At 40.1% G+C, this 17,723-nt stretch overlaps 1 protein-coding gene across 1 annotated transcript in view; it reads right to left on the reverse strand.

The window, feature by feature from the left end:
• FIG4 (FIG4 phosphoinositide 5-phosphatase) overlaps window positions 1–17,049 on the reverse strand; it is a 133,182-nt gene extending 116,133 nt beyond the window's left edge. The window contains exon 1 of the mRNA XM_044244439.1: window positions 16,788–17,049. Within this exon, the coding sequence (XP_044100374.1) occupies window positions 16,788–16,853 (66 nt within the window). The 5' untranslated portion in view covers window positions 16,854–17,049. The remainder of the gene's footprint in view (window positions 1–16,787) is intronic.
• Between the last annotated feature and the right edge of the window lie 674 nt (window positions 17,050–17,723).

Raw genomic sequence — 17,723 nt, forward strand, 5'->3', positions numbered from 1 at the left:
ACATAACTGGCAGATTAAAGAAAGGCTGATTGTAAAAGGTCAATTTTAAAACTGAAATATTCTTAGTGATGTCATGATAAATATCAGTCTGGTATTTGAAATGTACCCAATAACCAGGTCAGGTTAACTTAATTAAATTACATACAGATCAACCTAACTGATTGGAGACTGATGTTTAAACTTTGCCAGGAAGAAGCAGCTCTAGTAAGAATTAGAAAGCTCAACATACAATTAGGAATGCTTAGACAATTATAGCTATGGAAATATTAAAATTTTATCAAATAAATCTTTATAAATTTTTTATAAAACATGGAAAATTAATTTAATATAGCAACTATAAAAAACTACAAAGTCCTATAAAAAATTTAAATGAGTATAGTTTCCCAAATCATTTTTTAAAAATAAGCTACAGGAAATAATTAATATTCTTTCTATTCTGAATACTTCCTTGGTACATTATACCTGAGCACATCAGTCTTCTTAAATAAACACTAAGAATAAAATTAATAATTAAAATATTAAAAAATAATCATCTTAAATTTAAAGAAAATGTTTTAAGAAAACTTAAAGATGGCGAGTAACTTCTAAGAAAATAAGTGAAATGCATTAGGAAAAATACATAAAGATATTCTCCTCTAAAAATGTCTTTAAAAGTGGCGCTTTTTCAACATAGCAAAATTGAGGAAAACATTGCTCCAATCAACTGGCATTTTACCATCTCATTGGTCAGTTAATATTTAGATACACAAAATAAGTAACAAATAAGATTCTCTAGATTAATGGCCAAACTGAAGTATGCAAACCATGGGATTTCAGAGTAAGAAAGATTAACATGCAGTGGTAGAGGTACAGAAAATGTCAGAGAAGTCTGGACTTGAATTGAGCCTTAAAGGATGGGAAAGATTTTTAAAAGTAAGATCTTGGTGTATATCAGAAGATGACTGGGGCCCCTGGGTGGCTCAGTGGGTTAAAGCCTATGCCTTCCGCTTGGGTCATGATCTCGGGATTCTGGGATCGAGCCCCGCATTAGGCTCTCTCCTCGGTGGGGCGCCTGCTTCCCCCTCTTTCTCTGCCTGCCTCTCTGCCTACTTGTGATCTCTCTCTCTGTCGAATAAATAAATAAAAATCTTTCAAAAAAAAAAAAAAAGAAGAAGATGAGTACTTGATTATAGTAATACTAGATTGGCAGAAATAGGTGGAATTTTTTATTATTAAGTATAAATCCATTTACAAAGTTCTGACCTAGACTTCCAGGCTAAACAGAACTAAATTATGTGTTAAAAGATGACTGGTTCTGGGGGCATATACTCCAGCCCCTGCACTACCCCTGCTAAGGCCTGGCGGTGGGGAGGAGGTCAGGAGGAATGGTGCCTGTAATTATTAAACACAAATTCAATTAAAAGATGATTAGCCCAATCTTAAGAGGAAAGCTAGGAAAAAAAAATGGAATCCCTGATCTTCTAGGAGGGGTACAGTTTGAAGGACACTACCAGTTATAATGAGATAAAAATACAGCAATTTTAATAAAATTAGTAAACTAACTTAAGATACCCAGTGACCGGGACTTGATGCACTGGGGGAGCAGCCAGAAGGACAGGAACAATGAGAGGCAGGAGGTCGAAGACTCAGGGCACGGCTCCAGCTAATTCCCGTGGGACCCCACTGGGACCCCACTCTCCACTGAGAGGAGGTTGGTGGTCACCAACCCAATAAAATGAACTTCAGAAGGATGGTTTGTAAGTTATACATGTTTGTTTCTTTGTGTTTTTTTTAAAGATTTATTTATTTGACAGACAGAGATCACAAGTAGGCAGAGAGATAGGGGGAAGCAGGCTCCCCGCCAAGCAGAGAGCCCAGTGTGGGGCTTGATCCCCAGACCCTGAGACCAGGACCTGAGCTGAAAGCAGAGGCTTAACCCACTGAGCCACCCAGGCACCCCAGCTATACACGTTTGTTAGCAAAAAAGGGAGCCACCATCTTGAGGACTTGAGGAAAACAGTCCCCACGAGAGGAAACAGAAAGCACAAGGACCTGAAGGGGAAGAAGCTTGGCGTGTTTGTTCGAGGAACAAGATGAAGCGAGAAAATGCTCATGAAACAGCTAATACAGTGACGAGTGTTCAACACAAAGAAGGCATTTGATGGCTGTTAGTTCCTTTTCTCACCTTCACTTTTTAAAATGTCAGTGAGTCTCTGCCACTGAATTTAGAAAGAGATACAAACTCAGAGGGGAAAAAAGAAGAGTACTTTAGAGAAAGAAAAACACGTACAGACCAGAATGGAGCCAGAATGAGAGAATGCACAAATCTTATTAGCAGTCAGTCCTTGTCCTCAGCAGAGAAGAGCATGTAAAGTAACAACCGTGAGTGGCATGTCGTGAACTGGGTGATGACAACACGGGAAGGACACTCACTTAACACATCTGGGGAGGCTTGGAGCAAGTGATCCAGAGGCTTGTGTCCTGATGCTGAGTCTGGCCTTGAAGGACCTCTCATAAGGACTCCATGTACAGCACCAAGACAAGACAAGTGATACCTACCGTCTCCACCTGCAACCATCTTCTCTCATCGCCTACTCCCTCCCAACACTTTCATTTTTATGTACAGCACTGACTTCTGAAGACCTTACCTGAATTTATTTAGGATGTCTGGCCCCTTCACTTAATTTTATGCACTGGAGAGGCTGGGACTAACTCTCTGACCTCTGGTTGGTACCTTGGTTCCATAGGCATGGAGTAAATATTAGGTAAAGAATGCCACCTATTTAATTTGCTGGGTAACTTTCTACAGGGTTTACCCATCTTCTTTGGGTAAGTTGATCTCTCAGTAAGGAAGAACATCACAGCGTTAAGGAAGGCAAAATCCCTGAACGAAGTTCCTAGAATTTTAATAGATCCAAGGAAATTGAAAGAGAAATTGCATTAGGACTCTGCTTTGGCAGCCTGTGATAAAAAGTTGTGATTCCTGAGTACTAGTGGGCCAATGATCTATGGGCCTTCAGACCACCCCCATGGGAGGGCAGATACTGAACATATCCAGCCAGACTCTCTCAAAGACTCCATGAAGAGGAGGAACAAACAGCTAAAATCCACAGAATTTACTAACGGATCTGAGTGGGGAAAAAGAAAAAGGAAGCAAATGTAACTATCCACATTTTCTCCTGAAGTGGTCTAAGAATCCTAAAACTGTTTTGTGCAGAAAAAGCGACCTCATGTGGAGCCAGTTAGGTGGGAAAGAAAACCACAGCTCCTGCTTGGCCTGCTGTTGTGGATAGTCTCACTTGCCTGCACTGCCCTCTGGTGGACAGTTGGCCACCAACTTTTACACCCATTTTTCTAAGCGGGTCGTCAATCCACTTACTTTGGTTTGAGCCTGCTGGTGCCACTTACTGATTTAGGGAAGGAATGTAGGGAGGCAGGTTGGAAGGGAAACCAAAGAGTTCTGCTGTAACATGCCCAATGAGGTCAAGTGAGAACTTCTGAGTCTGGAGCTCAGAGGACAGATCTTAGGGTGTGTCAACAGCCCATACATGGCCTTCAAACTCACGGGACTGGATTAAACCTAGTATGGAGAGTGAAGATAGAGACAGAGCCCCCAAAACACTAGCTTGAAGCACTCTATATAAAATTATTCAGAGGCTGGATATAGATAAGGAACCAGGTTGGAAGACTGAGAAAAACGGCCAGCGTTTTTGGAAAAAAACCCCAGAGCAGCATGGAATCATCAAGGCAAAGGGAGGAGACCATCTGGGAAAGGAGGAAGCCATCACATCCACATCAAATGCTGCTGAGACTGGGCAGCCGCTCTGGAAAACAGTATGGAGGGTCTTCAGAAAGTTAAAAATAGGGGCGCCTGGGTGGCTCAGTGGGTTAAAGCCTCTGCCTTCGGTTCAGGTCATGATCCCAGAGTTCTGGGATCGAGTCTCACATCGGGCTCTCTGCTCAGCAGGGAGCCTGCTTCCTCCTCTCTCTCTGCCTGCTGCTCTGCCTACTTGTGATCTCCGTCTGTCAAATAAATAAATAAAATCTTTAAAAAAAAAAAATAGAACTACCCTACGATCCAGCAATTGCACTACTAAGTATTTATCCAAAGGGTACAAACATACAAACATCACAAAGGGTACAAACATACAAAGGGTACAAACATCACAAACATAGTGATTCAAAGGGGCACATGCACTCCAATGTTTACAGCCCCCATGTCCACAAAGAATAGCAAAAATATGGGGACAGCCCAGATGTCCACTGACAGATAAATGGATCAAGATGGACTACTACTCAGCCATCAAACATCTGCACAACATGGACGGAGCTAGAGGGTATTACGCTAAGTGAAAAAAGTCAGCGGAGAAAGACAAATACATGATTTCACTCAAATGTGGAATTTAAGAAACAAAACAGATGAATGTAGGGGAAGGGAAGGAAAAATAAAATAAGATAAAAACAGAGAGGGAAGCAAACCATAAGAGACTCTGAACTCTGGGAAACAAACTGAAGGCTTTTGGAGGTGCGAGGGGAGGATAGGGTAACTGGGTGATGGGCATTAAGGAGGGCACTTGATGTAATGAGAACTGGGTCTTATATGCAAATGATGCATATAAGCCGTTCAAAAAGCAAATGAATAGTCTTCTGGATAAAGACGAAGAAGTGAATACCTCTGTTCCTTCCAAACACTTTACTAAAAACTATAGTAAGTTTTTTTATGTTCACTTTTTTTTTTTTTACATAAACCCCAAAGGCAAAGAGAAGAATGGAGATAGCAACCACAAAAATTAAAAAAAGTCATTTGAGACTTAAAAGCATGCCCAAGAAAGCTGAACCCTAAGCAGATAGTGGAGAAGTCAAGAAAGAATCCAATTTACACTACAGAACTCCCAAAAGGCATGGAAATTTGTGGCATCTCTTATCTCTGGTAGTGGGAGTGTAAAATTTCAGAAAATTGAAGATAAAAAGAAGGTAATTCAAGCTCTTAAAGAAAAAAAAAAAAAAAAAGAACAGGCTTCAAACCAAAGATCCAGGATCAAGAACGGAATAATATTATAAATTCTTAACAGCAACACCAGAAGACAGGAACATCACGCCTTCAAAATTCTAAGAGAAAATGCATTTCGATCTTTCATTCAACATTAAATCTGTTCATCAAATGTGAGGCTGGGATAAAAACATTTTCGGAATGTACAGGCTCAAAAAAAGTACTGCCCATGAAACCCTTTCCCACGAAGCAACTGGAGGAGGAACACCACCAAAATGAGGCCACACATCACGGAAGACGAAGACACAGGATCTGGGGAAATGAGTCCATCCCAGCTGGACTGCCTGAGGCACATACACGGGCCAGTACCTACGACCCAACACCTGCTGGGGAAAACGCTTGTGTGTGTGTGTGTTTGTACATATGCTGGGGGAGTGGGGGTTGGCAGAAATGGGGGTGAAGAAGTAAGATACCCCAAGAAAACCATATTTAAATGACCATTAAATGCCCATTATGGAAGATGATCTGAGCTGGCCCTCTTCTGGAAAGTGAAGTATCACTTTTCAAGAAAAAGCTTAACGTTTCAACATGTAGCTTTAACAGTGGTGACTTAGTATGAAGATGAATGTGTTTCTAAAATATATACATGAGCTGCAAATGGAATATAATAGGTAATCCATTTAACAGGAAGTTCAGTATCTATTAACATTATTATCTCCTTTTATAATGACAGGCTAATTAATCACTCACTTTTCATCTGAGGGAAGAAAATCAGCTTTCTTCAAAGAGAGGAAATTTTAAGGTTGCCTGACAGCTTCAATTAATGTTAAACTTCACTTGAACTTTCAGAATAAAGATTTCATGTTTTAAAGATCACCATGAAGTTACCTCGCACAATCTAACAGTATTATGGGCCTGCCTCTTTGCCTATTCCAGCAATCCCACAATCAGTAAGGCAGCTCGAAAAGAAATGAGCCTCTGAAGGTCAAAAAGGATGTCTCCAGATTCACTCTTAAAAATATATATATATATTTTTATTTATTTATTTGATTCAGAGAGAGATCACAAGTAGGCAGAGAGGCAGGCAGAGAGAGAGGCAGAAGCAGGCTCCCTGCTGAGCAGAGAGCCCACTGGGATCATGATCTGAGCAGAAGGCAGAGGCTTAACCCACTGAGCCACCCAAGCGCCCCCAGATTCACTCTTTATAGCTTCAGGGTTTAACTGATGGAGAAACTTCAGATCCCCGTAGAAATAAGTGGAAACTTGGTCACCTTCAACCCCACCTTCTAAATCAGCTATAATCACTCAGCTTCTCTCTCCTGTTCTATATCCTTTGATTTCCTGCTCCAATCCCTTAGCCAACTGTGTCTCATACTGTTCTCTCCTGTTCCCTCATTACACAAACCGAGGCTAACATTCGGGCTAATGAAGCCTGTATTCTTCATGATGTGGTTCTTACTTATTTTACTCTATTTAGTATGATAGGATGGAGAGGAAGGAGAAGCGTCCTTGAATCCTTTTGAACAAGGCAGGAATTAAATAAACAAACATACATACACACATACTAACAATTTTGAACTAGCAAGGGTAAAGATCATCCCAACCACTTCACCCCTACACATGCAGATACAAAAATCCACCACAGCTCTGTTCAGCTACCAATTTTAAACTCAACCACTACATGTTAATTTGTTAGAAAATGATCACTGGGGTGCCTGGGTAGCTCAGTTGGCTAAGCGGCTGCCTCTGGCTCAGGTCATGATCCCAGGGTCCTGGGATTGAGCCCCGCATCAGGCTTCCTGCTCAGTGGGGAGCCTGCTTCTCCCTCTCCCACTCCCCCTGCTTGTGCTCTCTCTCTCATGCTCTCTGTCTCAAATAAATAAATAAAATATTTAAAAAAAAAAAAAAGAAAGAAAGAAAGAAAGAAAAGAAAATGCTCACTCACTGCAATGGTAAGACCTGTAGGGCATTCTATATTAAGCAAGGACTGCAAATTGGAACTCATCTAAGGTAAACTGCACTTTCATCCAGCGTACCTTCAGGCTGCTAAACCCACTATTGGCAAGTCCTAGTGGCACTAGACTGTATGAGGAGTAGGACTGCATCTGACCTCAGTTTACCTGTAAGCCCAGGTCACAGGACAGACAAGGGCAAGGGCATCATCACAGGAGCCGAAGGGCAACATGAAGGTCAGGGCGCCATAGAGAACAGGGAAGTTTGGGGAGGAAGCAGACCCTTCACAAAGCCAGAACTACAACTCCTGCATGTTATCTACCAACCCACCCCCCTTCTTCTCCAGAGACCTTAAAACCCACCTACAAACAAAAGTAACAATGAGCGTCACCTCAGAGCAGTTCTGCCCAGTTAACCTTCAAAATGAAGGCTCAGGACAAGAGGCAGCCCATCTTGTCCACTGTCTCTTTTGTTCTCCTAATCCTTTCATAACCAATTAATATCCATCAACCAAAATAAGAACGCCCTTATCTGACTCATACACTTGCCAACAATGACTTTTGTCAATCTCTCTCATCTCTGCCATTCTGACAGGTGAAAATGGGAATCTATTTTCATTTTATTGCTTTAATTATTAGCAAGTTGAATTAGCTTTTATATTCACACTTCTTTTTTGTCAGATTACCTATTCACGTCCTTGTCCTTTTTTTGGTGGGTGTTTTATTTTTCAGAACGATTTACAAAACTTTTTGTATATAGCAATATACAGCTTTATTTGTTGTCAGGCTACTGATATTTTCTTTTTTAAAGATTTTATTTATTTATTTGACAGAGACAGAGATCACAAGTAGGCAGAGAGAGAGGAGGAAGCAGACTGCCTGCTGAGCAGAGAGCTTGATGCAGGGCTTGATCCCAGGACCCTGGGATGATGACCTGAGCCGAAGGCAGAGGCTTTAACCCACTGAGCCACCCAGGTGCCCCAGACTACTGATATTTTCATAGGCTTTTGACTCTTTTTTACATTTATCGTTTTAAATGCTTTCTATTAAAAAAGATAAAATCTCAATGACCTAAATTTCTACTTTATAAAGTTAGAAAAAGACCAACTAATTAATCCAAAATCTGGAAGAGGATTAAGCCTAAGAACAGAAACTGATTAAATAAAAAACAACAATAGAGAAAATTAACCAAGCCAAAAGATTCTTCTTTCAAAATAGTAAAATTGATAAATGCCTAGCAAAATGTTTCAATAAAAAATGAGAGAGAACACAAAATACCAATAATAGGAAAAAAGGGGAAGTTTTAATACAAATCCTAGATACATCAAAAGTTTAATACGAGGTGCACCTGGGTGTCTCAGTCAGTTAAGCATCTGCATTTGGCTCAGGTCAGGAACTCAGGGTCCTGAGATTGAGCCCCACGTCGATCGAGATTGAGCCCCACGTCGATCTCCTTCCTCCTCGGGAAGTCACTTCTCCCTCTCCCCCTGCCCCTACCTCTGCTCATGCTCACATGCCCTCTCACTCTCTCTCTGTCAAATAAATAAATAAAATCTTTTGAAAAAATTGAATTAAATTAAAAAGCTTAATAAGAGATTGTGAACAGGACGCCTGGGTGGCTCAGTGGGTTAAGCCGCTACCTTCGGCTCAGGTCATGATCTCAGGGTCCTGGGATCGAGTCCCGCATCGGGCTCTCTGCTCAGCAGGGAGCCTGCTCCCTCTCTTTCTCTCTCTGCCTGCCTCTCCGTCTACTTGTGATTTCTCTCTGTCAAATAAATAAATAAAATCTTTTAAAAAAAGAGAGATTGTGAACAACTTAATGCCAATAAATTGAACAACTAAGATGAATTAGACAAATTTCTTGAAAAATATAATTTATCAAATGGGATTCCAGGGGCACGTGGGTGGCTCAGTCAGTTAAGAGACTGACTCTTGATTTTGGCTCAGGTCATTATCTCAGGGTTGTGAGACTGTACCCTGCATAGGGTATGGAGTCGGCTTAAGATTCTCTCTCTCCCGCTCTCTCTACCCCTTCCCCACTAAGAAAAAATGTGATTCAAGACCCACTATAGATCTCAGCCCTATAGCTGCTATAGAAATTGATGATCAAACTTTGTCCCACAAAGCAACCCCAAGCACTTTCAGTAGTAAATTCTACCAAACATTTAAACAAAGAAATAACATCAATCTTACACAACCACTTTCAGAAAATAAAAGAAGGAACACTTCTTAACTTATTTTATGAGACCCAAGTTACCTCTACCAAAATCAGACAAAGATCTTAAAGAAAATGATAGACTAATATCCTGAACATAAAAATCCTTAGCAAAATATCAGTAAGTAGAATCTAGCAAAATACGAAAATAATACCATAGCATGACGGAGTAGAAAATAGCCCCCAAATACAAGGTTCTTTTAACCTTTGTAAATGAACTAATGTAAACCACCACACTAAGAAAATAAAGGATATGTCATATGCAGATGCAGAAAAAACATGGAACAAAATTCAGTATCTATTCATGATTTTAAAAAACCGTCAGCAAACTAGGAATAGAAAAGTATCTTCCTCAATCTGATAAAGGGCATCTCTGTAAACCTACATCTAACATCACATTTATTAGGGAGGCTGTTTTCCCCATAAGATCAGGAACAAAAAAGAAAATGTTTTTGCCACTTTTATTCAACTTTGTACTAGAGATCCCAGCCAGTGCCAGAAGGCAAGAAAAAAATAGAAGGCAACCAGATTGGGAAGGAAGAAGTGTTCCTCTCCCTAAATGATATGATTTTTTATGTGGAAAAGCTAAGGAAATTATAAAAACAAACAAACGACAACAACAACAAAAACTATTAGAACTAATATGTGAGTGTGATAAGAAAAACAACTATTTTGTGTCAAAGCCTAGGTATTTTACAGTATGATGACCCTGTTCACACCCAGAGTGTGAACGTTTAGATTAGGACCTGAGCTTAGGAGTCCCACCATCATTTCCCACTTTGCTCTTCCCAAACCTTTTAAAATAACTACTTAAGAATCAAGCACACAAAAAGTGAGTGACTTCTGCTTCTGCTTCTGCTACCTTTTAAGTAATAGGTATTTGCTACCCTGCTCTCTTATCTCCTGCTCACTTATGACTAGGACAAAGGACTACCCTTCCCCTAGATCATTCCCTCCCCATCCCCAACCCTGCCACCCAGACTCTACCTCCTTTGTGCAGGTGTACTGAAACTGTACCTTCAACCAAAATGACCCTGTGGACTTCACTTCTCAAAGTGAAAGTTCAATGCTGAGTGAGCTATCTGTTGACCCCATGTGAGTGGCTTGTGCCCCCCAATTCAACAGGTCATAATCCACATATTCTTAATTCAACACACCAGCTCCAGCTTCTCAACATGATGACTTTGGCAAAGTTTCAGGATATAAAGTCAATATATAAAAATTAACTCAATTTCTGTATACTAGTAACAAGCAATTGTTAAATCAAATTTAAAACCCCATTTGCAATAAATATCAAAACTTGTAAAATACTCAGGAGTAGTAAAATTTCTACACTGAATATTACAACACATTGATAAGAGAAACTAAATATCTAAAAAATGGATAGATACACCATAGGTTAAAGGACTCTATTATATGATCCTAAAATGTATAAATTCAGATAATCGCAATTACAAACATTTTAAACAATTTAATCTGTCATGCAAAGTCCATGTGTTCTAAACTAACTGAAAGAAAATGCTCTCTATACACATGGTTTAAGTGTTTTTCTAGTATAATATCACCTAAAGGTAAGTTTATTTTTCTTTTTCCTTTATCAATGTTTGCTATACTCTGTTTCTATGTTTCTTTCCCTGTTATTTTCTCCACTACTATTACTATTACAATAGAGGTTTTTGGTTTCATCTTGTTAGCTTGCTTAAATTTCTTTATGAAAAGAAGTCCCCTATGTATGAAGTAAAGATTAAAAGAAGAAAATCTTCTTGTAGTAGGTCATGTGCATGGAATTTCATTCTATATAAATCTGAATTACACACATGTGAAATATCTTAATAATTCAAATATTAACAAATCCTCATTTTAAATAAATAATTTTAATTTACAGAAATGTTTCAATTGGGGCACCTGGGTGACTTAGTGGATTAAGCCTCTGCCTTCAGCTCAGATCATGATCTCAGAGTCCTAGGATCAAGTCCTGCATCAGGCTCTCTGCTTAGCAGGGAGCCTGCTTCCCCCTCTCTCTCTGCCTGCCTCTCTGCCTACTTGTGATCTCTCTTTCTCTCTGTCAAGTAAATAAATAAAATCTTTAAAAAAAGAAATATTTCAATTAAGATAATAATCTTATCATTAAAAAAAAGATTCAATGTTACTAAGATTCCGTTCTCCCCAAATGGATCTATAAATTCAATGAAACCCAAATCACAATCCCAATAGGCTTATTAGAAATGGAAAAGCTGACTGTAAAATTCATATGTAAATCCATAAGACCTAGAGTAGCCAAAACAACTTTGGAAAAGAATAAATTTGGAAAACTTAAACTTCCTGATTTCAAGAATAAATTTGGAAAACTTATACTTCCTGACTTCCTATTACTATCAAGCTATAATAATGAAAACAAGGTAGTAATGCCATAAAGAAAAAGAAACTGATCAACTGGACAAAATAGAGAGTTTAAGAATCAACTCACAGTTATCCAACTAATCTTTTTTTTTTAAAGATTTTATTTATTTATTTGACAGAGAGAGATCACAAGTAGACAGAGAGGCAGGCAGAGAGGGAGAGAAGGAAGCAAGCTCCCTGCTGAGCAGAGAGCCTGATGTGGGACTCGATCCCAGGACCCTGGGATCATGACCTGAGCTGAAGACAGAGGCTTAACCCACTGAGCCACCCAGGCGCCCCTATCCAACTAATCTTTAACAAGAGTACCACAGGAATTCAATAAAGAAAGAGTGATCTTTTCAACAAATGAGACTGGACAATTGATGCACAGAATGTCAAGCCCTGTGGTTGCCAGCCTCCAAGAATCCTTAATGATTCTCATTTCCTGGTATTCATTCCCTTACATAGTCCTCTTCCACTAAACAGAACTGACCTGCATAACCAACAGAAACTGTGGAAATGATGGAGTGCAAATCCTGAGGCTAAGTCAAAAAAGACATTGTAGCATCACCCTTCTTTCTCTTAGAACACCCTGTCTGGGCAAATCCAGTAACCACATCATAAAGACAGTAAGGTAGTCCTGTGGAAATGTCCACGAGGTGAGAAACTGAAGCCCCTAATCAACAACCAGCTCAACCTGCCAAGCACATGAAGTGAGCTATCTGGAAACAAATCCTCGAGCCCAGTCAAGCCTTCAGATGACCGTAGCCTGGATGACATCTTAACTGCAACTTCATGAGACCCTGAGCCCAAATCACTTAGCTAAGTCACCCCCAGATTCCTGACCTACAGAAACTGTGTGAAATATTAAATATTTATTGTTGTCTAAAGCCACTAAGTTTTGGAGTAATTTGTTACACCACAATAGATAAGTAATACAACCACATACAAAATTATTTTAATATGAAACACACCCCTAAACGTAAAAGTTGAAAGTATAAATCTTTCAAAGAAACCATAGGAAAATATCTTTGTGCTCTAGGAGTAGGTAAAGATTTCTTAGGACACAGAAAACAATAAACACAAAAGAAAAACTTGATAAATTAAACTTAGTTGAAATTAAAAGCTTTAGCTCATCAAAAGATCATTAACACAGTGTGTACATATATCAGCTCACCACATTGTATACTTAAAATATCTTACAATTTTGTTAGTTATATGTCAGCAATGCTGAAAAAAAAATTAAGAAAATGAAGTAGCCAAGCCACTGACTGAAAGAAAATAATCACAAACATATATCACAAAGGACTTAAATCCAGATTATATACAAAACTAAAAATAAAAAATGAAAAGACAAATAGCCCCATTATTTTTAAGTGGGCAAAAGTCTTTGACATTTCACAAAGGAAGATATAAAAATTGCCAAAAAGCACGTGAAAAGATGCTCAATACCATCAGTCATTCAGGGAATGCAAATCAAAACCATAATGAGATACCACTATACAGGCACAAAAATAACTGAATCTCAAAAAACTAACACCACCAAATGCTGACAAGGATATGGAGCAATGGAGATTTTCATACCCTGCTGTTGTAACCACCTAACATCACCTCTGTGACTAGCAATTTCATTCTTAGGTATTTACCAAAAGAAATGAAAACGTACAACCACAAACATACTTGTTCAAGACTTTCCACACTGGCCTGACAACAGCCTAAATGTGGAAACAGTCTAAATCAATAGGGAAAATGGATAAACCACCTGTGGATATGTATGGAATCTACTACTCGATAATAAAAAGGAACCAACTACTGATACAATATGAACTTCAAAGACATGCTGAGCAAAAAAAAAAAAAAAGCTAGACTCAAAATTGGAAAGTTTTTCAATAGGCATATTTAACCTAGAATATTAGTTGCCAGTGAAGAAAAGGGAGCAAGTGACTGGATAGGGACACAAGGCAACTTTCTGGGGCAGGACAGGGACGTGGTTAATATACACGTATACTTTCTTTCCATAGTCTATAGTTTAGATTTGTGCCTTTCAATTTACCTAATCTTTAAAGAAAAAGAACCTTATAAAATAAATGATGGGTGAGGAGTGGAATGATTTATAGCTAATAAGGTTAATTTTGTGGGTGTCTGGGTGGCACAGTTGGGTTGAGTGTCCAACTCTGGGTTTCAGCCCAGGTGGTGACATCAGGGTTGTGAGATCAAGCCCCACATCAGACTCTGCACCTAACATGGACTCTGCTTAGGACTCACCCTCTCCCTCTGCCCCTTTCCTCTGCAGTGTGTGATCTTCCTCTCTCAAAAATAAATAAATCTTAAGAAAAGAAAAGAAAGGTAATTTTGGAGCTGGTGATAGTTATGTGGGAGTTTATTATGTTAGTCTGTTTATTTTGTATTTTTTCAAAATTTCCATAATAAAAAAGCCAAAAACAAAAAATCCAAAGGCACACAAACCACAAACCCAATGTTCTAAACTATTTGGTACATCACGAATACAATTACTCTGCCACATAGAGCCATAAAGGTTTCTAATCACTGATTCTCAGTTTCTATACGTAATCTGTCCCAATCCAGTTACAAACTACCTATGCCTGGCACCAGGTACCAGACCACACTCTCAATAGCACTGTTCTCTCTGCCTCATTCTTTTCTTCACTGAATAATAGTGAACAGTAGTGATAGTAGTAACAGGATCTCCTTCTTCAAGGTTTTATGAGGATTAAATAATATATGTAGACCAGCAGCTGGCATAGAAGTTCCATAGGCATTAGCTATTCTTCTCATTAATTAAACCTGCTACAGCTTTTTTTTTTTAATTTCCTAGGATCTATTTAGTTGCCAGTAATTTCATGGGTTTTTTTTTCCTGAGTTATGTATGTCCTTTAAACTTTAAGCTTATTACTCAAACAAATCTTTCTGCTTAAATTTTTAAGTCAAAATGTAAAAAAGAAGAGTCACATACTCTATTGATGAGGAAACTAAGCTTCAAAGATTAAATGCAGCAGACATTTCTCGGGGTGGTTGCCCTGGTCCAACTATTCCTGGAAATAAAGTCAGGATTGCCAGATTCCTTGGGGCACCTGGGTGGCTCAGTGGGTTAAAGTCTTTGGGTCCTGGGATCATGCCCCGCTCTCTGCTCAGCAGGGAGCCTGCTTCCCCCTCTCTCTCTGCCTGCCTCCCTGGCTACATTTATCTGTCAAATGAATAAATAAAATCTTTAAAAAAGAAAAGAAAAGAAAAGAAAGAACAAATGCCCCGCATCGAGCCCTGCGTGGAGCTTTCCGCTCAGCAGGGAGTCCGCTTCCTTTCCTCTCTACCTCTGCCTGCCTGTCTGCCTACTTGCGACCTCTGTCTGTCAAATAAATAAAATCTTAAAAGAAAAAAAAAAAGGGATTGTCAGGTCCCATCCCTGCCACATGATTTGTCCATCAAGGGCCAGATTACCAATCACAGCTGAGTCAATCAGATTTCTTCTCCTAATACCTATGGTCCAGTCTTTGGCAGCACTCTGAGTGGGTTCTCTAACCCTGCTGTCTTGTTCCTGCCTTTCCAGAAGCTAGGGAGTTAGGCTCTTCCAGTGATTCCATGCAATGGCTCCTCCAGCATCCTTCTGATAAACTCATCTTTTGTCCCTAAGCTGGCTGGAGTTAGTTTCCATTTGTTAGGTGGATGAGAGGGGTAACAACCAAGTTCTACAACACACATCTCTTCATGTTAGACACTCTCAACGAGTACCTACTGGAAGCCTACTGTCTGTCTGCAAGGCATGGTGCCAGATCTGTGCTGGGAGGATTGGCAGGTTGTGACAGGAGGAGGAGGGGGACTTTGCAAAGAACAAGTGGCCGAAAACACTGTGGAAGGTATAAGGAACTGAAAGCAATACAGTTTTACTGCAGAATAAGGCACATAAAGGCACAGAGTTAATTCTCAGTAAATATTTGTTGAATTGATATTAAATTAGATATAAGACCAGACAGGTTTTGGACAAATCACCTAAGGCTTTGAAGGCCAAACTAAGAGATTCAGAATCTCCTCCCCTCAAATGGGGGCTATTGAAGGTTTCTGAGCAGAAGAGCCCTATAATACGAGTTGTGCTTTCGAAAGAACACTAACATCTCAGCCAGTCCTAATGAATGCTCAGCTTATTAAGGAGCTGAGTTTCTGTGTTTTAAACATAGTATTTATGTTTCCTACAATGACATTTACCAGGACATTGTACAGAAAACAGGTTTTATTTCAATGTCAAAATATTTCTGTATGACTTGCCTCAGAGAACAACTGAAGACATCTATGAATATTATAATTTTATCTTCGGGTCTGGATCTAATCAAATGAAGTTGCTAACAAAATTAGTTTAGGGTCAACAATGTTTCTCCACTAATTGTGACCCAAGGCAGATGTGCAATAAGAACCATGTTATAACCAAGAAACTGTTAAGTACCTACTTAATCTAATGGAAGACAACTCAAGTTTCATTGAATGCGCCTTATAAAACACTCTAGAGCACAACAGGAAGGTCTCTGACATATGCAATCTTATTACTATCAAGTGCAATTTTAAACACAGATCCTAAAATCACTGCGACCCCAAGTCAGAAAAGATATACTTTATTTTTCAACCACACAAATGACAAAGTATGTACTTCTATAAACACTATTCCATTAAATCTTTGAGAACTAGAATCTAAACACAAAAACTGATCTTATTCTACTCGTAACTGTTTACATGGCCACTCAAAGTAATAAAAAGTGTTGTAAAAAAGTCAAGTGAAAAGCAAAATGTCATCCAAACAAATGTCTTTAAACAAAATAAGTCTTCCTTTCAAATAGAGAGAGCCAAGATTTTTAGCAATAAAAATGCACATAATTAACCTCATAGTGACTGGTATGCCATGGAACAGGAAAACACACAAATTACCCCAAGGTCAAAAATATTTTTTCATAGCCTTGCCTGTACTTTAAGTAGCGAACTGCAAAACGCTAACAGACTTTCTGAAAGTTCTTTAAAAGTATCCAGTAACTCGTTCAGAACTTCAGGAAGAGTTTCGGAGATACCACAAGCGCCTGTTTCCAGTGTGTCCCAACCGTTGCTTTTAAGTGGAAACATGTACAAGCAAAAGCAGCGGTTCCCTGGGTGCGATGACAAGGCGAAGCCCCCTCAGACACATGCTCAAGGCTGGGATTAGGGACCCAGGGAGGGGGGGTGCTGCCACCGTACCCCCTCGCGTGCCCCACTGTGCCCCACCGCGCCGGGAACTTACAGCTCTGGTCTCATACAGAACCAGCTTCTGGACGGAGCTGATGATGGGGGCGGCGGCCGCGGGCATGGTCGGAGCAAGTTGGGGCTCCTACGACAGGACACCAGGCCGCGGCCCAGGGTGCGGCGGCCTCCGGACTGCCCCAGGAGGCCCGGAAAGAAGACACCTCAGACCTCCGACACCGGATCTAGCCAGAAAACACCACTTGGGCACTAAATACACCGGAGACCGGGTACAGCTCAGGTGTTTCCTGATTCCGGCTCGCGACCTGCAGGCAAACCCCGCCCCGGGCACGTCGGAGGCGGGGCTTCAGGAGATACCGTAGAGAGGGCGTGAAGAGGCTCCCAGAACCTGCGTGCTGCCTAGGGAGGAAGCGAAGGGCGCCATTTTTGGTGCGGGCAGGAGAAAAAGTGGGCGGAGAAAAAGTCGCGCGGTTTGTTTAGACTCTCGCTTCATCTGGTCCATCTCTGTGGAAAAGGGGAGGATTTGTGACTGAATTGCTTCTTTTGAAGCGGTTCGCCGAATTGTAGATAGATCCATTCGAAGTTGGTTCTTTTTTCTCTGCCTACCTCGGCCCTCTTTTTCCTGGAAACCTAGAAGATAGCCCTTCCCCGACCGTCGGTGCTTTTCCCCTTGCATCGCTTTGTTATCCATTTTAACCCTTTGAGAGTCTTCTTTAAATCACCTTAAAAAAATATATATATATCACCTGAAGTTGGACATCGTGGACTTTGCCACATATTCGTGGCGGAGACTGGCTATTTGTCAATTCCTCAAGGGGACTGCCAAGCGTAGCGCCCTGTGGTGTGGCACCGGCTTTGGAGACAGGCTTCCATCTGATGTGTGTGAACGTGAGTGAGTAGTGTACATACCGTCTCTAATCGTCACCCTCTATACCTGTGAAAAGGAATGTGTGATAAATACGAAGTGAAGTGCAAA

Source organism: Neovison vison, chromosome 1 (assembly GCF_020171115.1).
Source record: "Neovison vison isolate M4711 chromosome 1, ASM_NN_V1, whole genome shotgun sequence".
NCBI classification, from domain to species: Eukaryota; Metazoa; Chordata; class Mammalia; order Carnivora; family Mustelidae; genus Neogale; species Neogale vison.